The sequence below is a fragment of the Dermacentor variabilis genome, chromosome 3, assembly GCF_050947875.1.
Source record: "Dermacentor variabilis isolate Ectoservices chromosome 3, ASM5094787v1, whole genome shotgun sequence".
In the NCBI taxonomy this organism is placed as follows: Eukaryota; Metazoa; Arthropoda; class Arachnida; order Ixodida; family Ixodidae; genus Dermacentor; species Dermacentor variabilis.
The window spans coordinates 139746508-139770974 of NC_134570.1; the positions used below are offsets into that span (position 1 = coordinate 139746508).

The 24467-nt window shown below is 42.6% G+C and overlaps 1 protein-coding gene across 1 annotated transcript in view; it reads left to right on the plus strand.

The window, feature by feature from the left end:
- The first annotated feature begins 1473 nt into the window (after positions 1–1473).
- LOC142574784 (ATP-binding cassette sub-family A member 17-like) overlaps positions 1474–24467 on the plus strand; it is a 93720-nt gene continuing 70726 nt past the window's right edge. The window contains exons 1-5 of the mRNA XM_075683798.1: positions 1474–1723; positions 7480–7559; positions 8103–8252; positions 21757–22000; positions 22430–22624. Of these exons, the coding sequence (XP_075539913.1) occupies positions 1474–1723; positions 7480–7559; positions 8103–8252; positions 21757–22000; positions 22430–22624 (919 nt within the window). The remainder of the gene's footprint in view (positions 1724–7479; positions 7560–8102; positions 8253–21756; positions 22001–22429; positions 22625–24467) is intronic.

Sequence of the window (24467 nt, forward strand, 5' to 3'; positions counted from 1 at the left end):
TTTTGAACCGCCGCAAATAGCTAAGGCGGATGTAAGGCGTTGCGCTGCTGAGCATGAAGTTGCGGGTTCGATCCTGCCCGCGGCGGCCTCATTTCGGTCGGGGCAGAATGCAAAATCCCCGCGTGCTGTACACTGGGTGCGCGTTAAAGAACCCCAGGTGGGCAGAATTATTCCGGACTCCCTTACGACGGCCTCAGAAGTTAACGTTTAATTTAGGAAAAAAAATTTGTTCTCCGAGACTGGTGCAAGCACGTTAATATTTATCCACAATAAAACAGTTTAAATGTTGTAAACATATGGCACCTCCCAATTTTGACGGTTGATTGCGCGACTGTCTGCCAGCATGTAACACGGGGGCTAAGGGCAGCTCAAGCTGCCTCACTGCAGCTTTTATCTTAGCTCTGCCATTGTATTTTTAGCACTGGAAGCAAATAAAGAAAGAAAGAAAGAAATTTTACCGGCTTCTGTGTAAGGTTATTATTTTATGATATCGTTGCACGTTTGTGACTTGACGCTCCACCGCTCGTGAATGTTATGCTTCTCTTCTCATCTCGCTTTCAACTTCCTTATTAAAAAAATTGTTTCGTTCTACCAAATTGAGTATAAAGCACTGATTAGTGCTCTGATTAGGTGGTTACGCCAAAGTGTTCCGTAAGCGGGAACTCGGACAGTCTAAATGGTTAAAGTTCGCTACACCTGTGTTTGCGATCCCGCCAAGCTATTCAGCCATTTCACAAACTAGTAATTCCGATTGCATGCATAATTACGAAGCATGACACTTGTCACCATGCCGTCCGCTGTGGCCCGAGAGGTCGCGAGTGGTCGGTCGCGCTAGGATAAGCGGCGTTCACACAGGCGACTGAAAGAACTCGCGCGACAAGGTTGCTGGAGATCGTCGCTTTGGCCGAAAAAGTGACCAATTTCATGAAGTCGCTCACTGACCAGTTCTTCAGTTTCGCGACTGGATTCAAAAAGCTGCTGAACCAATTAGCGGCGCGAGAGAAGCATATCGAAATACGCTGGTAGTTCTTTTTTTTTACGTGGCCATGTTTGTGCGAGTATATATACCTGATCGGCAGCAACCGCGCGACATTTAGGCGTGTGGACGGGGAGGTCGCCGGTGCGAACATGGGTCGCCGCGAGCAGCTCCTCAGTAACCAGTCGCGGACCTTTACCAGTCGCCACTGTAATAATAATTAATTTTTTTTAATATTTGGGGTTTTACGTGCCAAAACCACTTTCTGATTATGAGGCACGCCGTAGTGGAGGACTCCGGAAATTTTGACCACCTGGGGTTCTTTAACGTGCACCTAAATCTAAGCACACGGGTGTTTTCGCATTTCGCCCCCATCGAAATGCGGCCGCCGTGGCCGGGATTCGATCCCGCGACCTCGTGCTTACCAGCCGAACACCATAGCCACTGAGCAACCACGGCGGGTAGTCGCCACTGTGAATGCCACCTTAGTCCCAGCGATGACCGCTTTCGCGTCGCACCGCGCCGGCGCAGATCGGAAGGCGTTCCAAGACGAGCCCAGCCTGGTGAGCGCCTGCTCTCCCGTGTACTTCGCCGCGTGCGTGCACTTTGGCTACCCCGTTGGCGCCGGACTGACGTACACGCTGCACTACTTCGAGAGCGACAACCCAGGAAAAAAGGGCACGGACATCGGGTTCCGCTACCCCACGAAGTTCTACGACGAGCACGAGGCTGACAGGGAAATGTGGGGTGAGAACAGCAGGGAGTACCGTTCTTTCCTCGGCGTAACGGCTGGCAACATTGCCGCCAAAATCATGAAAAAAAAAAATTGAATGGCTTGGCAATATTTATTGGTAAGAAGGCTTGTTCTTGAGTATCTGGCGCCTTTTTCACCTTTTAGTAATCTTCGCAATATCCTTGATTTTGCTAAGATTACTCGATTTACGGAGATTGCTAAGTGGGCGGAAAACGCATGTGATATTAAAACACAAGCTCTGTACCTGTGAGGTGAAAGTAAAATATTTCTCAACTCTGGAGGTAAGTTATTTGTAACGTAATAATATTTGGGGTTTTACGTGCCAAAACCACTTTCTGATTATGAGGCACGCCGCAGTGGAGGACTCCGGAAATTTCGACCACCTGGGGTTCTTTAACGTGCACCCAAATCTAAGCACACGGGTGTTTTCGCATTTCGCCCCCATCGAAATGCGGCCGCCGTGGCCGGGATCCGATCCCGCGACCTCGTGCTCAGCAGCCCAACACCATAGCCACTGAGCAACCACGGCGGGTATTTGTAAAGTAGGCACAAGACTAACTTTTTTTAAAAAAGAAGGCGGCAACTTTAACCTTCACGTTATACCAAGGAAGCCGCGCCAAATTGTTGAAAAATTGGTCTATATCCATCATAGATATACTTTGGTCGGATTACTTCTGTACAACATTTCGCTCTAGTAAACCTAATTTACTTTTACGACATCTTAGACACCAGAGTTCGAGCTCGCATACCGACCTAGGCGTCGTCCAGGCTGTGTGCAGTATGAGATTAGGAGAAATCAGGAACAATACTAAATAGCTCACGAAAGACAGTATTCGCGTTCACGGCTTAATGTACAACGTCCTTCAATCGATCATTTATTTTATTTTTATTTCATAATACTCCTAAAGGCCCCCGAAGGGGTACTACATAGGGGGAACGGATACATGAAAAATGCGAGCTTTGCGCGTTACGAAAAAAAACAACTAAAGTACACAAAAGTTATACAAATGTTTTACAAAAAACACAATAGTTATACAAAGGTACGATGTCTAGCAAAATACACAAATAGATTAGTCAAGTGAAAATCAGATAGAAACTACAAAACTGTCTGAGAAAACAAATTAAGGGTATTAAATAGGCACAATGTAAAAGAAGTAAAACGAGGTGTTGCTCTAAACTGCGTCAGTTGTCACCTTAACAAATTAATGAGACATGAATACACGTGTACAATATACACGCAGAACGGTAAAACAAATGATCAAAATATATACAGTGAACAACGTATGAAAAAACGTTACAACAGTACATGGTGGATATTTACACGTAACTATTACGTAAAAGTTCCTGAAAGGTTGAGAAATCGGTTTGAGTAGCAATGCGTGATGGTAAGTTATTCCATGCAACAATTGTTCGGGGAACGAAGTAGTTAGCATATTTAGCTTAGCGAGAACTTATGCGTTTTATCTTGAAGATATGGTCTGTGCGTGAAAAGAAGGCTGTCGCTGGTTCGAAGATACGGTGAAGATGCAGATGATGATAAAGTTTGTGCAGCAGCGAGAGGCCGGCAATTCTGCGGCGATGAGATAAGTCGTCAAGCTGAGCGCGAGCTTTTAGTGCTGATATGCTAGTATAAGGTGAATAACCAGAAAAAAATGAAACGGGCCGGGTGGTTTTGCAGTGATTCGATTTCTTGGGTGATATATGTTTTACAAGGATCCCACATAGCTGGTGCATACTCGATTTTTGGGCGTAATAAATAATGCGATGTATGCTAGTCTGCGTAGTTTAGCTGGAGCATACTTAAGGTTGCGTTTGAGGAGGCTTAATGAGCGGTTAGCTGATGCCAACGTCAGGCGGATGTGATGATGCCACGTTAGATCAGACTGTAAGTGAACACCAAGGTACTTATATGAAGTTGCAAGTTCAATTATGCTGTTATATATTACGTACGATGTTGGAATACGGTGGTTGCGCCTAGTAAATGATAATAACTTCATTTTAGCTGTATTAAGAGTCATCAACCAAGTTGAACACCATTTGTTAATAGCGTTAAGATCAGTTTGAAGAATATCTTTGTCATTGTCGCATGAAATTAATCGATATATTACGCAGTCATCGGCAAAAAGTCTGATGTGGGAATACACACAGTTAGGCAGGTGATATTCAATTAATATAGATTAGGAAAAGTAAAGGGCCAAGAACGCTGCCCTGCTGAACACCGGAGGTTACTTTGGTAGAAGAGGAATTACTGTTGTTAACAGACGCGTATTGTACTCGGGATGAGAGGAAATCCTTAATCCATCCAATAACGGTTGGGTGAATGTTAAGGTTCATTAGCTTCAGTACTAGTCTATCGTGAGCAACGCGATCGAAAGCTTTTGAGAAATCCAGGAAGATAGCATCAACTTGAAATCCTAGGCTTAGGTATGAATGCAAGTCATGTAAAAAGCCGGCTAACTGTGTTTCGCATGAATAACCACGGCGAAAGCCATGTTGGTAATCAACAATAATTTTGTGGTCGTCTAAGTAGTTAATGATTTCAGTATACAAGATGTGTTCAAGTCATTTACAAATAATACTAGTAAAGGAGATGGGGCGGTAACTTAATGGGCGAGTTCGGTCTCCGGACTTAATAATGGGTATGACTTTTGCCACTTTCCAGTCGTGCGGAACAGTGTTAGTTGATAAAGACTGCGAGAAGAGTGCACACAATATAGGTGATAAACTAGGTGACAGATGTTTTAACACTTTATTATTAATGCCAGTGTGATCAGGTGCGGAAGCACCTTTAAGTTTATTTAGTGAAGAAAAAATACCTGCTTCGCTAACAATTATTTCTGGCATTGATATGTTAATGAGATGTGTCAAGGGATGGTGATGATGTGGTGTCTTCCTCTGTAAATACAGATAAAAATGCGCTGTTCAATAAATCGGCACATTCCGACCATGCATAGCCTTATTTATTTATTTATTTATTTATTTATTTAAAAATCCTCTACCTTTATCAATATTGGGTTTCTTGCAGGTAGTTTTCGCAATAAAGCAGAAATAGAAATCACAATGTTCGGCAGAAAGATGAAGAATACAATTTTAGGCATAACAACACTTTAAAGCAGTACGATACATGAAAAGAAACGGTTATCTTGAAAATATAAATACTAAACTAGCAAGCGCGCAGTAACAGGATAAAACAAACATTTCGAACTAAAGCAATGTGTAGAAGAACATACACGTAATAATGATTGCAAAAGAGCTCAGTTGAAGCGAGAGGCAAAATAAGCCGGTACTTTCTAAAGCTACAATCGAACGCATTCATAACGTAGTGCTTGGCTCCTGCAAAATCGTCATTATAAAGGTTACTTCGTTGTAACCGTTGTAACAAGTCGCGCATCACACAGCTCACACTAGAATCGGGGCTGCATGATTCCTTCGTTATACAGGTCATTTCGTTGCAGAGGAGCTCGACTGTACATTCTTAAGCAGTGGGTGTCCGTCGGTTATTGTTCTAGGAAAGACGAATACTTAAAACAATTAATGTCACGAAAGGGTGTGATCAAGTCATGTCGTTGTCGAGCGACGTATAAGCTTGTAATATTGCATATATCTTATGCTTCCCCATACCGAATACAATGACACCTGCGAACAGCTTCTTGGCGATGCAGAATATAAAAATGCGAAATAAAAGCAGCAGCTTTTCCAATAAACGACTACATCTAGCACCATCTTTTTTGCTGCAACTCAATGGAAACACACGGCTCGAACAAAAGATAGCAGATTTGTGCAACCTCGAAGAATCACAGCCAAATTTCGAGCGAAGTTTTTTCTTTCGAGTAGTTGCAATAAGAGTTCCACTTGCCTGCAATTGTGTCACATACTTTAAAACATTGCCCATATATGAATGCCCTTCTGCATACTAAATACTTGTAATGTGGTCAAACTTCAAATAACAACTTCTGATTCTGATTCTGATTGCCACGTGTAAGACATTGCCCGCATATGAGGCATTTCAGAACTGTGAAGGAATTTTCGCAAGGGCAGTAATCCATCCACACACATTTTAGTTCGCAAGACCATTGCCCAAAGTGTACCTCTCCCCCTGAGAAACGAGGAACATGAGAAACATTGCGAATAATGGAATGATGACAGTACGGAATGCTTGAATGAGCGACTTTGTAGGAAAGATCTAATTAACCTATACAGATTAAATAGTTATCGCTGATCAATAGCAACATTCTTCATGCTTCAACGAAATATGAACACCTTGCCATCCATACTATCCGTATGAGACCAGGTAAAACCAACTAATGCTTTGTAAATAGCATAAAACTTGAGAGAATGTGAGAGTAAAGTAATTATTTTCAAAGCAGATTACTATCCATGTCTCAAACTATCGGAACAAGTCACTCGTAAAGTGGCTTTCCTTTCTTCAAAATATCAAATCTCTACCGATTTCAGTCCTCTCAGGAAAGCGGAGAAACTTTTGAAGCGTTTAGTACAACGCCTTTAAACAGGCCGAGAACTAAGCTTTAGCAATTTTCGTTTAATGCTTAGACGACAGACACGTAAATATTTGCCGGCATGTCGCTCCTCGCAATCCTCCATGTTTCTCAATATATAAACTTCGTGTGTGATCAAAGTTTTTTTTTCTGATTTTTTTCTGAAAACAGCGAGAACTGGCATGTAACGTTTTCGAACCCTTCTATTCACTTTCGTTCACACTCAGTTCAACTGGGTACAGGAAGTTACAACCACTAACCCTGCCATGCAATTACGTTTATCAAGCGAAAGCGCGGACTGGCATATGTGAAAACCTCTGGCATAGAGCTGGGCTAGTTTGAATTTCGACATTACATTTCCAGCGCACGCGGCGAAACATGAAAACCGAGAGTAAAGACAACAGGTCACGGTGAATCATCCCTGTCCTTCCTGTCCAGTGGTCGTTTCTTGTCTCGGGTTTTCTTGTTTCATTTAAGCGCTGCAAATACATCAGACGTGAAAACCACACAGGCACGTGAAACACAATTCCAGTCCATGCAGCAACTGCTTTCCGGATACGCTTAGTGGTGGGGTGCAGCTTCACGGTATTCTTGTAAGGCTGAGGAGTTATATAGTTGTCACTTTCATATAGCAAGTAGTTCTGTGGTAGAACAATATTTTTTTCTGCTATAACACTAAACATTAAATTCATAATGCACGAACGTAGTTGCTGCAATCTAAGGATTCCTTTCGCTCTCTTAAATTTCTCTTTTATATAATTAACCTTATCCACCTCATAATGCTTTTGAATATTGGTAGATTGCTGTACTAGGGGGGGGGGGGCGTTTTGTCTTTATTGAAATAATAAGTGTTGCTCCTTTTCTTTTCATTCTTGCAGCAATATCAAAAGCTTCTTGTACTCACTGTTCTGCCGTTATAGAAATATTTGTTTGTGGCATTTTGTTCAATGGTGTAACCTCTGGACAATAATGCCTTCCTGGCGCTGTAAGTAAGCCTAATAAAAAATAAAATAAGTGAATGCAAAGTTCACGGTCGTCCGATGCTGGCGCTAACGCGGGCGGCGCGCCACTCGAATTACTTACGAAGCGTGACAAGGCTGTCACTGGAACAGAGTCCTTACGCTGTCCCCGCCCTATAGCTTACGTGATTTGCATATTGCCGGCATAGGGAGTGCGAATACGTGCTGTGCCCTCAGCAGCACAACTGGTGGTAGTTTGCATTTCAGAAGCTAATTAGAAATTTCTCATTTCAGGCAGCGCATACTTGGCTCAAGCTGCCATTAACACGGCTCACATCAAGCTCCAGAATGCAACCGGTGCTGATGAAATCAAGGCAAGTGCTAACAAAAGGCACTGCCAACCTGGCGATGAATTCTGCGGACAGGTTTGAAAGTGGAAGTTGTCCAAAACGTTCATTTATGCTAATGTTTCTCGCTTATTCAATGAAAGAAGCTCTGTTTACAACATTCAAAAGTCCCTGCTGCTCTAAGTTCGCCCGAACATAATTTCAACATGAAGAGACCCTGAAGGGTAATCTTAGAAATTTCAGAGAAAAGGTAAATCAATTTATGTTTTACAGTAATCTTTAAAAACACTATTTTCGTTGTCTTCCGTGGTAATAGCTCGGTTACTAGAAAATAAATAAAAGGTTAAGGGTCCGTTATTTTTACACCCTGAATACACCCTGATATTGTAGGGAATATTTTCACATGCTTATGCCTCATATGGGCCCAGGGTGACCAGGGATTGAACCAGGGTTTCCCAGCACGAGACCTCAATGCTCTGCCCATTGACTATCGCGCGTAGATGTTACTGTGTGTTAAGAGCGTTATCGAGTTTGACTGGTTTCAGCGCCTCCTGTGTTTGTGCCTCTCAGATCTCTGCCAGACCTTTTCCACTTCCTGACTTCCCGGAGAACACAGGGCCGTACCGGATCGGATCCTTCATTCTGCTGGGAGTGGGCCTCCTTTTTCCCGCACTGAGGCTCTTCTGGCGACTGTGCGACGAGAACTCCGGTGGACTGAGGGTGAGGACCCACGTTCGTTGCCTCCTCCTTTCGAACATTCACATTTCGAAGAGGTACAAAGTACACGCGTGCGAGGATATCCAGCGCCTTCAAAGTTACGCTTTCTTTGCCGGAGTTTGGCGGTATTCGTCGGTTTCTCGCCTGCTGTGCACGCGAGGCGGCGCTTGTAAGCGCAGTGTTGTTCTGCGTAGTTAAACAGTAAATAACGTCATAAAACATTTACATAACCCATCGGCTCATATGTGTCTCTAAACCAGAGCTCTTATTGAATATGACGAATCAGTTCTGCGGAAGCCCGCAAGGTGGAGGAGGGTATATAAAATGGAAAATTGTCATCCACCCGACTATAGCAGAAAGCTGCAAAGGAAACTTGAAAGTATTTGGCTGGGCACAGAAAATAGGTTCATTCATTCAAAACAACTATGGCTCGTTCAGGGTAGGAGTAGGCATTCACTAGAAAGATATGAAAGAAGTGTAGTATTCGCTGAAGTGATGTCGTGACACAAAGCTTGGTAAGACAGACATGTATGCATCAATACACAGGAAAAGACTGCATATTGCGGTTTGCAATACACATAATATATATCATAAAACAGAACAATCTATAAGATATAAGACACAAAAGGTACATTGATTCAAGTTGCTGTAAGTAAGGACACCCAGCATATGGTATCGGTTACATGAAACAAGGCGGATATGTATATGGGGTGCCCCAGCTAACTTAGCCAGGCTGTTAAAAGAAAAAGAATTTTAAAAAATACGGTGAAGATACAATTATCAGACCTACCGTTGTTTGATAGGCATTTGGTGACCCAGCACCGTACATTTTATAATCGTATCTTTCCCTCTGTCTTTTCTATCATTACGTTCTTCAAACAGCTTGGCTAACGTTAGCTGGGACACACTCCACATCAACAAACAAGAATAATGAGTGCACATGCTATGCGATAACTATTTACCATACAATATACAGAAAAGAACATTGACATTTTTGTAAATAGATTGTGAAAAGGAATCGACTGCTGCTGCGAAAGTGGGCAGATGTTTCTAAAATATAGCAACTTGGTGTGAGAGTTCATTGCAGATTCGCCAAATTCTGGCCAAAAGATTCTTTCAGACGCAAATTAGTAGATGCATGAAGAGGTGTAGAAACCCTAATTATTTTTCACGGAATTTTTTTACCAACCATATTCAATTTTTCTGTACAATCAATCAAACCATTTACTAGCTTGAATGAGAAAGTTAAGGCAGCTTTTTTGCATATCATAGCTTTTTTGTATATCAGCAGTCCACGTCTTCTAGATCAATCGAGGACTCAGAGCGAGGTTCTCGTTTCGAGATCAGAGCAGACCTGTCTGAAGCACTGATATCAATCAATCAATCAATCAATCAATCAATCAATCAATCAATCAATCAATCAATCAATCAATCAATCAATCAATCAATCAATCAAATGTTTATTATAGTATCCAGCAACAGCTACGTAGCATTCGTACTGGTACACTTAAAGAAAGTAATACGTGAGGCAAAATGTACAGAGAAGATAAATGTGATTGACAAAACAATGTGAGATGGAGGAACAAATGGGAAACAGGCTGGCGTATAGGTAGGCAGGCGTAGAAGGTAAATAATCATACATCATGATTATCTACATATATACAAAACACAGGAAATAAATCCTGAAATATGTCAATACAGGTAGAATACTTACTACATGTTTTTTTTTTTATAGTCGAGCCATGGGACAGTCTCTAATCCAACAAAACCGCACAGAAAATGTGGAATGCTGCCTGGTAAGCTTTCGCGGAACGAAATATGAAACATGACTAAGAAACTTTGGGCAATGCATAATGCATGGACCACCTCATAGCGAGACGGAAGGTCTGACTTTAAAAGCGTGAGTTGGGGTACATTTGAGAGGACTGGACTATGGTCGCCAGAACGGCAAATGCAACGCTTGAAAGTAGATATCAATTTAGCCTGGACTTTTTCGGTGAGGCCGGAACTACATCTACACTTTACCCCCCCCCCCCCCCGCACTATAGAGGCATACTCTAGTATTGGAAGACAGAAGAGTCGAATACAATTCTAGAACTGCAACACAGGAGTGGAAGTTTTGCGATATAGGACAAACAATACCCAGAGCACGAAGGCCACGTTGTTTCGCATATTTAACTTGTGAAGAGAAGCTTCGCATTTTGCCGAAGTACAGACCAATATATGTCATTTCATGGACCGTGGGCAATGAAGCAACCCGAAAGGTTCATGAAATCAATCAATCAATCAATCAATCAATCAATCAATCAATCAATCAATCAATCAATCAATCAATCAATCAATCAATCAATCAATCAATCAAACAAAGGTGTTTAATTAATAAAGTGCCCTGGAACAACTCGAGGGTCTTGGTGCTGGCGCACTCAGCAAAACAGTGCACAGGAAAAACAGTGCATGCCTACACATACATACACACGTGCGCCCACATAAAAACATAATTTTGCCAATAGATATTTTAACAGCATAAAATATTTACACGAAGAGAATACAAAGCAAAAGTGGAGAGACAGATAAGGATGACAGAATTACGGAACACAAAACAGATGCGAGCTTTTGTTCAATTATTGAAGTCTCTCTGCGGCTCCTTTCAGGAAAATATTAAAATTAGGTATGAAGACATCCAGGCACTCTTAATGGGCGTTATATGTCGCCCGCACTCTATAGATAGAGGGTCACAAAAATCGAAAGGCTGGAAGGCCCGCTGTTTTCTTGTGGCTTTCTACGGAATTTAAGAGCGCACATTAGAAAGCAAGTGCGAGCAGCAAAATATTTCCTTGAATTACTTTTTTGTGAAGGAAAAGAACATCCGATTTGGTGCGTCTAAGGTGAGGGTAGGTAACGTGAGTGCTTGTGCTAGCTCTATGGGTATAGATGTTTTCTGACAGAACCGATGTTTAAATGCAGATGTGGATTGTTTTTACTTCAAAGGAAGAGGTCCGAACATCGAGCAAGATGGTTTAAAATATATTTACCTTTTTTCGCACATTTTAGAGAAGTTCACAATTTGACCTACAAGAGGCGCCCAAACCGCGGAGTCGTACTCAAGAACTGCAAGCCATACGGTCTTATATAAAGTTACAAAGGGCCCAGGTTGTTTGAAGTTTCTCATCACCCGACACACTGTGCCGAGCGTTCGATATGCACGCTGCCTCGTCTGTTGAGCTTGGGGCGAGAAACTCAGAGAGGTGTCGAAGTACACTCCAAGGTCCTTCGTTCCCTGAGCTCTTGGCAGGAGAACGTCTTTAACGCTATAAGGAAATAAAGTCCTGTTAGTCTTCCGCGTGAAGCTTACAACTTTCGTTTTTGATGAATTTGTGACCAGCTTGTTTTCAGCGCATCATGACGGAAAGTTTGAAATGTCCTTCTGAAGAGCGGCGCAATCATTAACATTTTTTACCGCTTAGAAAAGTTTCGCATCGTGAGCATTTAACAAAACTGAAGAATTTTTAATGACAACCGAAATTGCATTCATAAACTGCAAGAAAAGGACAGGGGCCAGGGCAGACCCTTGAGGAACTCAACTTGTAACCGCTTAAAGTTCTGACGACTGACTATTTACGCTAACTAGCAGTACCGATCGCGTAGGTGTTTTTATCAGCGCTGTGACAGAGTGGTGCAGATGAAGTTGTTTCAACGTTAAAAAAAGTATTTTGTGGCATACAGAATCAAACCCCTTACTGAAGTCAACGTAAATGACATCCTTCTGTCCTTTTTTATGCAGTGCTTGAGAGGCATGCATCATGAATCCAACGAGGTTCGTAGTTGGGCGTCCCGATATGAAACCACGCTACTGAAGAATGATAGTATCTTTAATATAGGACGTAATTATTGAGTGTACAGTTGACTCCAATAATGTAGATGCTGCGCATAGGAGAGCAATAGGACTGCTGATAATAATAATAATAATAATAATAATAATAATAATAATAATAATAATAATAATAATAATAATCTTTATTAAGCACCCAAGAAAAACAGTACAGCAAAACGGGCCCATCTAAGCCAATGGTGACTTGTGTGACGTGGCTCGGCATCGTCAGCTAAGCGATGTGGTTGCAGTACACATGCACAAATTTAAAACCAACAAAGACAAAGGGAAACAAATCAGCGTGATAAACGTCGATCATGTTTCCAAGGCATCGCAACAAAAGCATACAGTAATCACTACTAAACTGCGACAAACAAAAGGAAAATAAGTACATACATCTGTATTACAACATGTGCAATAGACTCCAATTTAGACCGAGAGTCCACAGAAAAATAGTCGTCTGACAAATTATTAAATATCTTGGGGACATACACGCAGCGTCTTGCTGTTCCGTATCTAGTATATACGCGCGGTACAACGAAACGCTTTTCTTTGCGCAGCGGTCGCGGGGAGGCGTGCGGATGCTTAAATTCATCCGTCTAGAAATGGCGCAGCACAAGAGTAGAAATGAATAAAGATTGAAAGGACAGGAAACCGATATTATGAAAAATATCTTTGTTTGATGGTGTCACTCGATTGTACGCCACACTTCTTGATGTATTTTTTAAGAGGTTATCAAATCTGCCCTGCCAACGTTGGGAGCAGAAAGCGGCAACTGTTGTACCATACCTTAAGGTGCTGTATGCAAAGGAATGTATTATCATTTTTTTTTAGTCTGAAATGGCACCAAACTTTTAATGTTAAAGAGTATATAAACATGCGACAGATCTTAGTTTGAAGCATACATGCGCCCCATGATTATGCCACGACAAGTCACTATCGAAATGAATGCCGAGATATTTGAGTTTGTATTTTCCACAGGAGTACAGTTACAGGATAAGCAGTCTTGGGTATGAAGATACACTGGAATGACTGTGGTTCCAATCTTTTGGGGATTTTTGAAGTATGTAATTTCTGTCTCCTTTTGATCGACGGTAAGTTTGTTTTTAAAAAGCCAGACCATAGCACATGCACCGTTTGCTGCAGATATTCAACAACCTTCTTGTATTTAACATGCTTTGTTACAAGGACGATATCTTCTGCATACTGATACAGTTTACCATTTGGGATTACTGAAGTGAAATCGTTCACAAATATGTTAAAGTGAAGAGGCGATAAAATTGACCCTTGAGGGACACCAGCACCAAGGGATAATTTGCTGCTATAGTATTTGGTACCTATAACAACTATGTGAGACCTGTCGGTGAGGAAGCTTTGAAGTAGAGTATAGAAGGGGCCCCTAAAACCAGTAAGATATAATTTGCGAAGTATTATGTCATGCCAAACTGAATCAAAGATTTTGGATACGTGGAGAAACAAGGCACAGCTAAAGAGATTGAGTTCAAAAGCAGAATACAAATCATCTGCGAATTCTTCCAGGAGCGAAATTGTACCCCGGCCTTGCACGAAACCAAATTGTCGGTCAGACAAAATTGAAAACTTTTGAATGAAAAAAAGTCATAACCTGAAGCAAATATTTTTCTATAACCTGAGATAATGCGGAAAAATGGATATACGCTGGTAGTTTTCAATAATAGATTTCTTTCCTGCCTTATGGAGTGGTCTAACTAAAGCAGTTTTAGATTTTGTGGCAAACTTCCAGTATCTAGGAAACAACCATTTAACATGAAAAGCACAATATCTGAAAGCGCCTCAAAGTTTCTTCTCAGCAAGCTTACAGATATTCCATCTACTCCAGGTGGTTTATTCGTTCGAAAACTGAAAATGATCCGGGCAAGGTCTGATTTCGAAAGCCGCGGTAAAAATGCAGATGCTGCCAAAGAATCACAAAGCGTCATATCTAGCCGAGGCATAGATAACGCCTCTGTTGAAGCCTGACTGAAGAAATGATTGAACAAGTCAGCTGTTTCGACAGGGTTTCCGGGAAAATGTTCTATCACATATTTTGCAGTCTTGGATTTCCCTCTGAGATGGTTTATCAGCGACCAAGTTTTGCTAGCACTTTTGAACGATTGATTAAACGTGTGTAAGAAAAAGCGACGTTTTGCAGCCCGGAGAAGAGCAACTACTTTATTTCTTGCAATCTTATATTCTAATTGGAGGTCTTTATTGTTAGGGGTGCACTTACTTTTTTTCCAAAGCCAATCTCTGTGAGATATGGCTTGCACAATATCGGAATTAATCCATGAATAGTTTTTCCTGCACTTTTTATTCCTGGAACATGTGGCGCACCGTTCGAAATGTGCTAGACGCTCTCAAAAGCTATCGTACACTTGGTCTGGGGGCCTACCGTCAATGAACGAAAACCAGGTAAAGTTCACAATGAGACTATCAAGTTTCTTTTGGTCCACAAACTTAATCTGAAATTCTCACGTGGTTCTGACCTTATCACTTGAATACCGCGTGCCAACGAACGATACACTTAGGGATAGACGGCAAGCGACAGCGTAGTGGTCAGATAATCTGTGAGTGATAACACAAAAAGCGAGCAAATGATTAGGCGCTCGAACCGCAATATGGTCTAAACAAGACGTTACAAAACGGCCATTCAAAATTGCCTCTCGTGTCGGGGCGATCACCGTTGACGTAAAACCATAGGATGCCAAAGCGGATAAATATTACGATACTAAGGTGTTTGTTGGACATAGAATGTTAATATTGAAATCCCCTGCCAGGCAAACTAGATCCATTGATGACCAGCTCTTCAATGCTTCTTTAGTTCCAACACAAAACGAGTAGCACTATTACTTGGGGGCCGGTATACCACTAACAATAACAGTTCATAATTTACACAACGAACCTTTACGGCGAGGCATTCCGCATGCCCGAACGTAAAGTCCACCAGTGAAGTGTCATATTTTGAATTTACAAATACAACAATACCACCGCCTCTATGGCTAGTCCGTGTTATGCTGCAACACCTGCATCCATTTAACGAGAGCATATGTAGGAAATATTCTGACACGTTGATTTCTGTGACCACAAAAGTATCTACAAAATCAAGTAAATATTCAGCTAACACTTTTGATTTGTGCCCGTATTTACGCCGACTCCTAATGTTTACGTTCACAAGTGTAAAATCGCATGGTGACGTGCGCCCAAACGATTTTTTGAAAGAGGTGAAATCAGATAACTCGCTGAAAGTAGCTGCCATTGTGCTTAAGCAATTCTTTTAATATCAGCTTCCCGGTTCACAGGAATGAGAGAGGCATTTGAATCTTTTTTTGCGTAAATTTTTCCGCCTTTCACCCAGCAGTACTTCAATGCTTTTTCTCTTGCTGCCATGCGCGTGCGCCAGAACAGGTCCCGATTCATCTTGGTTAGATTGTCGCGGAAGAAAAGGTTCAGGTCTGAATCAGTCACACATAACTGCCGCAGTTCTTACGCGCGCAAACCACGCCTCTTTCACTGATACTGTCGAGAAACGGATAAGCACAGTTTGGTTTTCTTTTTTGCTAGGCAGCCGATGGACTGCTTCCATGTCTGAGATCGAAAAGTTCAGCTCAAGCTTATTCGCAAGGTCAACCAGGTTTTCCTTCAAGTTCTCATGTTCTTCTTGTTGCAGTCGTTCAATCTCCAGATTACATTTTCTGCTATATTGCTCATTTTCGTTTTGAACTTCACGTAGAGCTTGAAGTTCCTCTGCCTTTGCTTGCACCGTCGCTTTCAATGCGCCAATTTCCGCCTCGTGTGCTGCAGCAAGTTCTGTGCTAGCTTTCGCCTGCTCAAGTGCCGTGTCATATTGCTTTGACATAAACGTGACTGATTCTTCCAGTTCTCCGACAGTCTTAGACAGCTTTGTGAATTCTGCCTTAAGCAGCCAGAGCGAGTCAACTTTCTGGTGCAAGACTGGCAGTGATGCTAGGCTAGCTTTAATCTCTCGGATTTCGCGCAGCAGTACCTGTTCAGATTCAGTGATTTTCCCTGCAGGATCCGCTTCTGACTGAGAAAAGGCGCGTTTTTTCCCAGTTCGACACGTTTTACAAATACATCAGTTCTTTTTCGCTTGTCCCATGCCAATAATAATAATAATAATAATAATAATAATAATAATAATAATAATAATAATAATAATAATAATAATAATAATAATAATAATAATAATAATAATAATACGAAGAAGAAGAAGAAGAAGAAACTTTATAGCCAACAAAAGTGGCTGGTGTGACTAAGCCCGGCAATATCGATGAGCGCAAAGAAAATGGCAATCGTTGTAATGACAAGAAAAACCATTGTATTCATACACAACAATCGCATTGTATAAGAAACAATTGAAACTCAACTGACAGCAACAACGAGGCCACAGGAAAAAAAGGCAGCAAGCATATGAAGTTTGGCAATAGCTTAACCATACTCTACCAGCTACGCTTTGTGCTTGCAGCTAAGATAATCGGCGATAAGACTGAAGATTTGGAGAACATAGACACACCTTCTATAGTGAAGATTTGGGGAACACAGACACGCCTTCTGATTTTGCTATATCTAGTACAATGGGGCACCATGTACTGTGGCAATTTCCGTAATGCTCTAAGAGCAATATCATATTGCTTGAACTGGGAGTTCCAGAAGTTCCGTAAAACAACTCCTTGTATAAATATAGATTTAAAAGGAAGCTATAGCGTGCGTGCTCCTACTAAATACATGTAAAAGGAGAATTCGTTTTTCTCGGCAACCACTGCACCAAATTTAACGAGGTTTGTTGTATTTAAAAGAAAAGCTTAAAATATAGTGACTGTTGGTTTCGAATGTTTATTTAGAATGTCAATTTTTTATCAAAAATTGGCGAAATCGAGAATTTTCAGAAACAGAAGCTATCAAGTTTACAACTCTCTAACTCAGCAAAGAAAAATGATATCACAATTCTGTGAATTGCATCTGATAGTGCATCTAAAGCGAACAACATTGATATCTTACACATGAATCTAAAAAAGTTCAGTAATATGGAAATACAGCTTTTGCGGAACCCTTATACATAAGGTAACAAATTCACGCAAGATATAAATTGACATATCGAATTTGTCCTCTTTGAATGATCTAATGGATGCCGTTTACAGAACGACGATATCTGTTCTTGATGCAGAGCTAATTATCAACTTCGTGCGTCTATGCTTTTAGAACTTTCGAATTTTTTAATATTCTTTTAACAAATTTCACTCCCTAAATCGAAATTACGCTTCCAGCAGTCCCTGGAATATAAATCTTTCTCTCAAATGCAAAAAAAAATTCATTAAAATCAGTCCAGGGGTTATCTCAGAAAATCGTTTTTGCGCCTTACATGTATTTGACTAGGCCGCATCGGAGTTGGGCCCGAGCTAAGGCTTCCTCTTAAGTGAGGGTAGATCAAGAGACAAAAACAAATTAGCGTTGTCAGCCACGGACAAATTGGGCGCAATACATTTTAGCATGCTTTTCAAGATCTTACGCATGCGGCTCTTTCAAGAGCAGAACAAAATCAAAACAGTGTAACTTAATATCTGAGTATGCTGTATTCAAATACATGCATAATGGTTATTTCACAGATGTCCGTAGAAAAGATGTAATTTTAAATAGCACGCAGGCGAGGCGCCTGAGTGTAATACAGATGTATACTAAGTGACTGCGCCCCGTTGAATGACTGACAAAGTAAATTCCCAGGAATTGAGCTCACAGACTCCAGCTGCCCTGAATCTGTATGAAGTACAGTTATGACAGTGTAAAAACAGCTACAATTCGCTAACCACCCCCTTTAGTGGAGTTCTATAACAAACGACTTTAGTTTTTTTGCCGATTCACAGACAAAGTCATAAACGAACCAAGTGATTCAACGCACACATTTTGTTGCAGCAAAGTAATGGCTTTCGTGTAAAAGATATGCTGTGTTGCCAACATAGTGTCATCTACATATTGAAAAAGAAATGATCAAAAGAGACAGCTAACACTAAATCGCCATTGAATATGTTAAGAAATAGTGGTGATGAAATGGGAAACCTTCCGGCACTCACGCGCTCTGTTCTAGCCTACTGCCAAAGTTCGTTTGGTCTTCCAAGCATACTACTTGCGTGTGATTACTGAAATACTGTTTTATTAAATCAAATACTGATCTTCTCAAACCGAGCAAGTGCGCTTTTTCTAGTAGGCTTCACTGTGTCGAATGCCTTAGCCAAATCTAAGAACAAGGAGCACGCATACGAGCTTTGATCAATAAATGAGTACAACTCGTTAGATGATTCCTCGGAAAGGGCAGTGACACCTGGATGTGAGAAAACGAAACTGACAATTTGAAATAACTAAGAATAAGTTTATCCTAAGGAAGTCATGCACCTTTATACAAATTTATCTGGTATTCGGGACAAAATTGGTATAAAAATTGCTCTATACCTTTGCATATTGGCTTTTTTCTGGCTCTTACTAGCGGTCTTACGATTGCTGCTTCGACAAGGAACACCAACTAGAAATCCATTTAGCATGGCGAGTAAGATACCCGGAAAGGGCCCCAAAATTTTGTTGAAGGATTGATACAGAAATGCCGCCTATGCCGGCAGGTTTGTTCCGCCTCAAAGCTAAAAACAATTATAGCAGGGAGACCGAGCGATAACGTGGGCAGAAAGCAGACGCCAATACCGTTAGCTGAGCGTGCATTGACATACCATCGCCGGTGAGCGGTCTGTTGCACTCGTGCGAAATCTGAATAAACATTTTAGCGCTGCGCACAGGATCACACGAAAGTGCATCTGCGGGAGACGAAGCTTTTCTCTTTTTAGGAGATGATCCTTGATCAGCGATATTGTCCCAGCCGTGCTTTTGTGGGATAACTTGAACTGCTGTTAGAAGCATCGCCTTCTTGCATACAGAATAACGGCAGCTACTCCGTTTTTTTGCAGCTGTGTAGTCAACATTAAGCTTACTATTATTCGCTTACACCTGAACTGTTTCCACAGTAAGTCTCGGTCAGTAATCGCCACATAATTTCGGGATTTCACCAACTGTGATCTCGCCTGTTTATAACAAGTGCGCACTTTTTTTCAAGAACTTGTAAGTGCTCGAAAAATATTGCATATGCTTCTCCAGGTGCACCAGAAATCAAAGATGGCTCAAGACTTCCTACCAAAGTAATCGATTTACGTTGGTCAACCACAGACACACGCGTTTCTTTATACGTGGCTCTCTCTTTCATACTGCGGGCCCTGAGCAGCAAGTAATACGTAGCGAGACGGCAGGCGGTAAAGTAGTGATCAGCTAAATGTTGCGTGACTACACAGGACGTAACAAATCGGTTTGTCGTGCGTTCGGCTCGCATCTCTACTTGAAAAGTTATCCATTCACAATTTCCCAGCAAATTGCCAAGGACGCTTACAAGGTTCTCGTTTTGAAATATGAGTATGCCGTGAATTTCCAAGTTCGCTTTAGAGCTGTACTGTTCAGACTCGTGTTGCTCCTGTTGTAAGCGCTTCAGGAGCGTTGCTTGAGCCTGCACAGTCGCTTTCAGTTTTCCAGTTTCACTATCTCGATACTGCATGCCGTTCTCATATGAACTTAGTTTCTCGCGTATCGCTTCGTACTGCTGAGTCAGGTTTTTTAATTGACATTCAAAAAGAGTGAATATTTTAGCCCCAGTCAAGAATTACGCCTTCAGAAGCAACAAGTCAACCTTCCCGTGGAGAGCTGACAGTGTATCAAGGATTTTTCTACGTCCCTAATTTCTTCAATTAGTGCCGAGATTCCTTCATTACTAACTGCGAGAACTACTGGTGACAGCTCAGCAAGAGAAGCCTGTTTTTTTTTTTTTTTTTGCTCTGCAAGGGATTTTACAAACCCAGGCGTCCCGCTTAGGCTGCTCCTGGAAAAAAGAGTGTTAGGAGCAACCCCTGAGCATGCTTGTTCCAGATGGTACGAATAATTAACAATACAACGCGTCTTAAAATAAAGATTACAAATAACGAACGCTTGTTTACACGCACTCTACGCACGCCATATATCGCTCATCATTCAGCAACAGTTTCTGGCACGCCATACAAGAATCGCGAAACATCGTAGGCATTGGCAGGACACACTTGACAGTCGGCTGCCACGAGAAGAATCTTTGAATAGACAGTACAAAGCAGCAAAAGTATTTCTATCTGCCAACTACGCCTGTGGGGGCGGTTTCCTTGTGATGCTGGGGCCAACATTACTAGAAGCAAAAAAACTTTAGCGTTGAAAGCAGCTGAGCAGCGCAGGCATACCTATAACTTTGTTTTATTGTCAATCCACCAGGAAAACCCCCGATTGGACCATAAAAATACTGTCAAAATACAGACGATTGGTGAACAGGCGAGTTCGTATTAACTGATATCATAACAATAATAATCTGCAACAACTTCTCAAGTCTACTCGGCTTCAACACAGTCAGCGAATAGCTGCCGAACTTATTTCACCTCTGTGGCTTACGATTCTCTTGTGTAAAGAATTCCATGGCGCGGAGCAGGCTGCGTTTCATTTCGTTCCCTCCGCTGTTAGTGCAGCTCGTGAGCCGGTAGCCGATCCGCGAGGCTCGAAGGAGTGTTGTAGTCTGGACGCAAGAACAGGAAGCGAAAAGTGTGAACGATTAGTGCGACAAAACCTATTGTTCCCTTTGAAGCAACTATACATTCATGAATATCCTGACTCTGTTCACAACTTTACACTAAAATGTAACAAGAACTTTGTTGCTAATGAAAGATCTCTTCGCCCTTTGTTTGAATACTATCCTACGTTTATGCCTCCCGTGACTCCGAAGACATGGACGGCACTATTGCACCCGGAATCGCGTCAGGGACCACAATCGAAAATTTCAGCAGAACTCATCGCATGATAATTCTAGACGTTAATGCGATTAGCGTTCAACCAATGTAGCAACAAACCGTATTGCCAAAGTCTTCCCTTCTGTGTAGCCGACTTCTTCAATTCTTTGTTGCCGACATCTTCCTGACTCCGCTGTAGTTAAGCACACCTCGCTCAATGCACACACTTGCTCCATTCCGTTCGCATCACTTATTTCTCAACACTCGGCTGCTTTCGATGCTGACTTTTTCACTTCTATGTATAGACGACTTTTCAATTTTAAGTTTCTGATTTCTTCACTTCAAGCTACGCGAGCTCCTTGTCTATGCGGTCGCATAGCCAGTGGTGCCATACCCATCCTGGAGGATTAGCCAAGAATGTTCACATGCCTAGCATCACATTCGCAATTGCACATATGCAATTTCTCAACATGTCTACACGGGCACAAGTCCAGTGGTACATGCCCAGTGGCTCAAATTGCCGTGAAAGAGGTTAGATACGGGCAGACATACCGAAGAGGGTGTTAAGTTCCCAAATAATGATAATCGTACAAAAAATAATAACTAGTTAAAAGAAACAACTTCGACAGAAATTATGTTGTGATTCAACAAGGTATTTTTGTTCATCGTGCATTCCTTTGCATCTGACACACAATGAAGCATAGCTGCCACACAGCTGAACGAAAAGTAGGTTTTTTTTTTGTGTGTGCGTGACACTTGCATCTACGTATCTTCAATACAGGAATTCCAGCGGCTGATGGGCCTGTCAGACTGCTTCTACTGGACAGGTCACTTCGCCTGCAGCTTCTTGACGTGCCTGGTGCACAGTGGTCTCTGTGTCTACTGCACCGTTGTGCAGGCGCGGAGCAGCAAGGGCAACGCTTTCCTGGAGAATACTGACCCTTCGCTGCTCTTCTTTGTGTTCGCCGTGCACAATGCGCTGCAGCTGCTCCTAGTCATGCTGGTCGCCTGTTTGTTCACCTCGAGTAAGCATCGGCTAAGGCTCCAAGGTCATTGTAAAAAAACTGCTTGAAATCACGGCGTCTGGTTAATAGTGACTCATAGGAACTGTTTCATCCCATTCATTTTCAATTTGAGGTATATCCATAAAAGTTCTGCTTAGACGTGGTTGTGTGTTGTGTAAAGTTGCTCTTGTGCATAGTATTCACCTGTCCAAATCTGCTTGCTGTCCCTACTTTTTTCATTTGTGAAGCGGCGCCATAATATCGGTGGCTGCCTATGTATACCAGTGCGTCGCACTAGTCAACGCGTTAGCCAACCAGGAAAACTTACAGAGGAATAAGAGTCACTCTCTCGTCAGATTTGGCCTCCCGAGCGCAGTAATTGTGCAGACCCACCTATAATATATGCGTGGCAGTTTTCGTGAGACAGTACAGCTCCGGCTTTTCTCGCAGTTCTGGCTGGGTTCATCTGCGTCGCGGTGCTGTGCTCCGTGCTGCCTGCTTGGGTTTTGTCCACCACCGGTAGCCTCGGCTCGCTGGCACAGTTCATGTTCCGGGACCGCCACTTGACGCTGCTGACCTCGGTGCTCCCAACCGTGGCTACCTACAACCTGCTGACTGTACTGGGCATCCAGAACGACTTTGAAGGTGCGTACTACGCGCCGTAAACATAATTACAGAAATAAACCGGACGTTTCAAACTAGAGGGCCTAAGAGTTGGAGGCTAACAAGCGGAACTGAAGGAAAGCTAAGAACCGCTCAACGAGCGATGGAAATTAAAATTGTGCATTTGTGACACTAAGAAGCAGAGAGACCAGCGGTGTGGGGAAATGCAGGTCTATGATGTGAATTCTGGAGATAAACGTGAAGCGGAATTGGATAGATCATGGGATATATCAAGCCGACGAGGGGTGCTACTTTCGAATAACGGAGTAGCTGCGGAGATTAGAGAAACCCAGTCAAAGGCGTTGGAAAATTCGTTGCGAGTCTAGATAATGAAATGCGCAGGAATAGTGTCAAGAGGTGGTGAACTGGAGTTAACTCGAATTATCCAGGTGATGTTCTTGTGTTGCAGCGGATTTCATATAGGGTTGCGCGAGGCGCCACAGGACATACTTCATGAGCAAAATGAATACCATACCGTACAATGGGTATTTGTAATAAATAAAATCAGTAATCAGCAATCAATCTGCTCCGAGGCGGCGTTCCGCACCCAGGGTAGGTCAAATGTTACGAAAAATTTGTTGAAATGGATGGATAAGATGATCGCCGGGACGTCGCGCGTAATTGTTTTCCGGCCGTGTTGGCTGTGTATAGTATGTGCACAAACATTGTTATTGCGATAGCAATTATATGGACACTCCATGCGCATTTCTACTGTCGGTGTCACCGTCACCGAGCGGTTCCACATAAAGTCCCAGACCAATGAAATGGTCTCCGCGCGCGACATGCTATATCTGTGAGTGAAAGCGTGCTAGGGTGAGTCGGTGATCGCGACTCAATCTCGCGCACGCAACGGAGGAAAGCGGGGAGGAAGCGCGCCGTCTTCACTCGCACGCAAAGTTCCGCTGGGAAGATTTAGAGGGAGGAAGGGGGCGCGTTCTGCTCCGGGCCGCTGTATGTTGAAATACATCTGCTACGGGAACACAGCCCACCACCACGCGCTGTGGTTCCGAGGCTTAGTTCACGTTGAAGCAAGACGCAGCACGAAGGTAAATTCTCTCGCTGCTGCTGCCGCGCTTCGTCACTCCAGCGCTTCGACATCGAGTTTCCGTGGCCATCCAGTAAAAATTGAAATTAAATTATGGGGTTTTACGTGCCGAAACCGCTTTCTGATTACGAGGCACGCCGTAGTGGAGGACTCCGGAAATTTCGACCACCTGGGGTTCTTTAACGTGCACCTAAATCTACGTACACGGGTGTTTTCGCATTTCGTCCGTGGCCATCCAGTGCGATGTGCTCATGTTCGCTTGCGCGTGCATGACACCATGCTCGTCAATTTGGTTAGCATGCCTATGTTTACAAGTTTATACAGTCGATAAAACTAACAATATATCCTTACTTCGTATAGCTGTCCACTAATTTGATATCGCAATCGCTGTTTAGCCTTTCAGGTGCTCCGTCACAATAAACTCACTGCAACAATATCTCCCCCGAAAGCACCATTCTTTTGGTAGAGCGAACATCTTTCTGGAAGCGTTTCTGCTATTCGCTTACGACCATCGTCGATCGTTTCTGTACATGTTTTTTATACAGTACCAATGGCCGCCGCGGCGGCTCAGCGCTTACCGCGTTCTGCTGCTGTGCTCAAGGTCGCCGTTTCGGTTCTTGACTATCACCAAGTATACGAACGGAGGCTGAACACAGAAACGCTGGTGTGCTGAGATTTAGGTTTGCGCTAAACAAGCACCCCAGGAGGCTGAAATTAACCCGGAGACCCCTCCCCCCTCCCTCCCCCTCTGGCATTGCTCACAGTCCTGCTGTTTCTTCG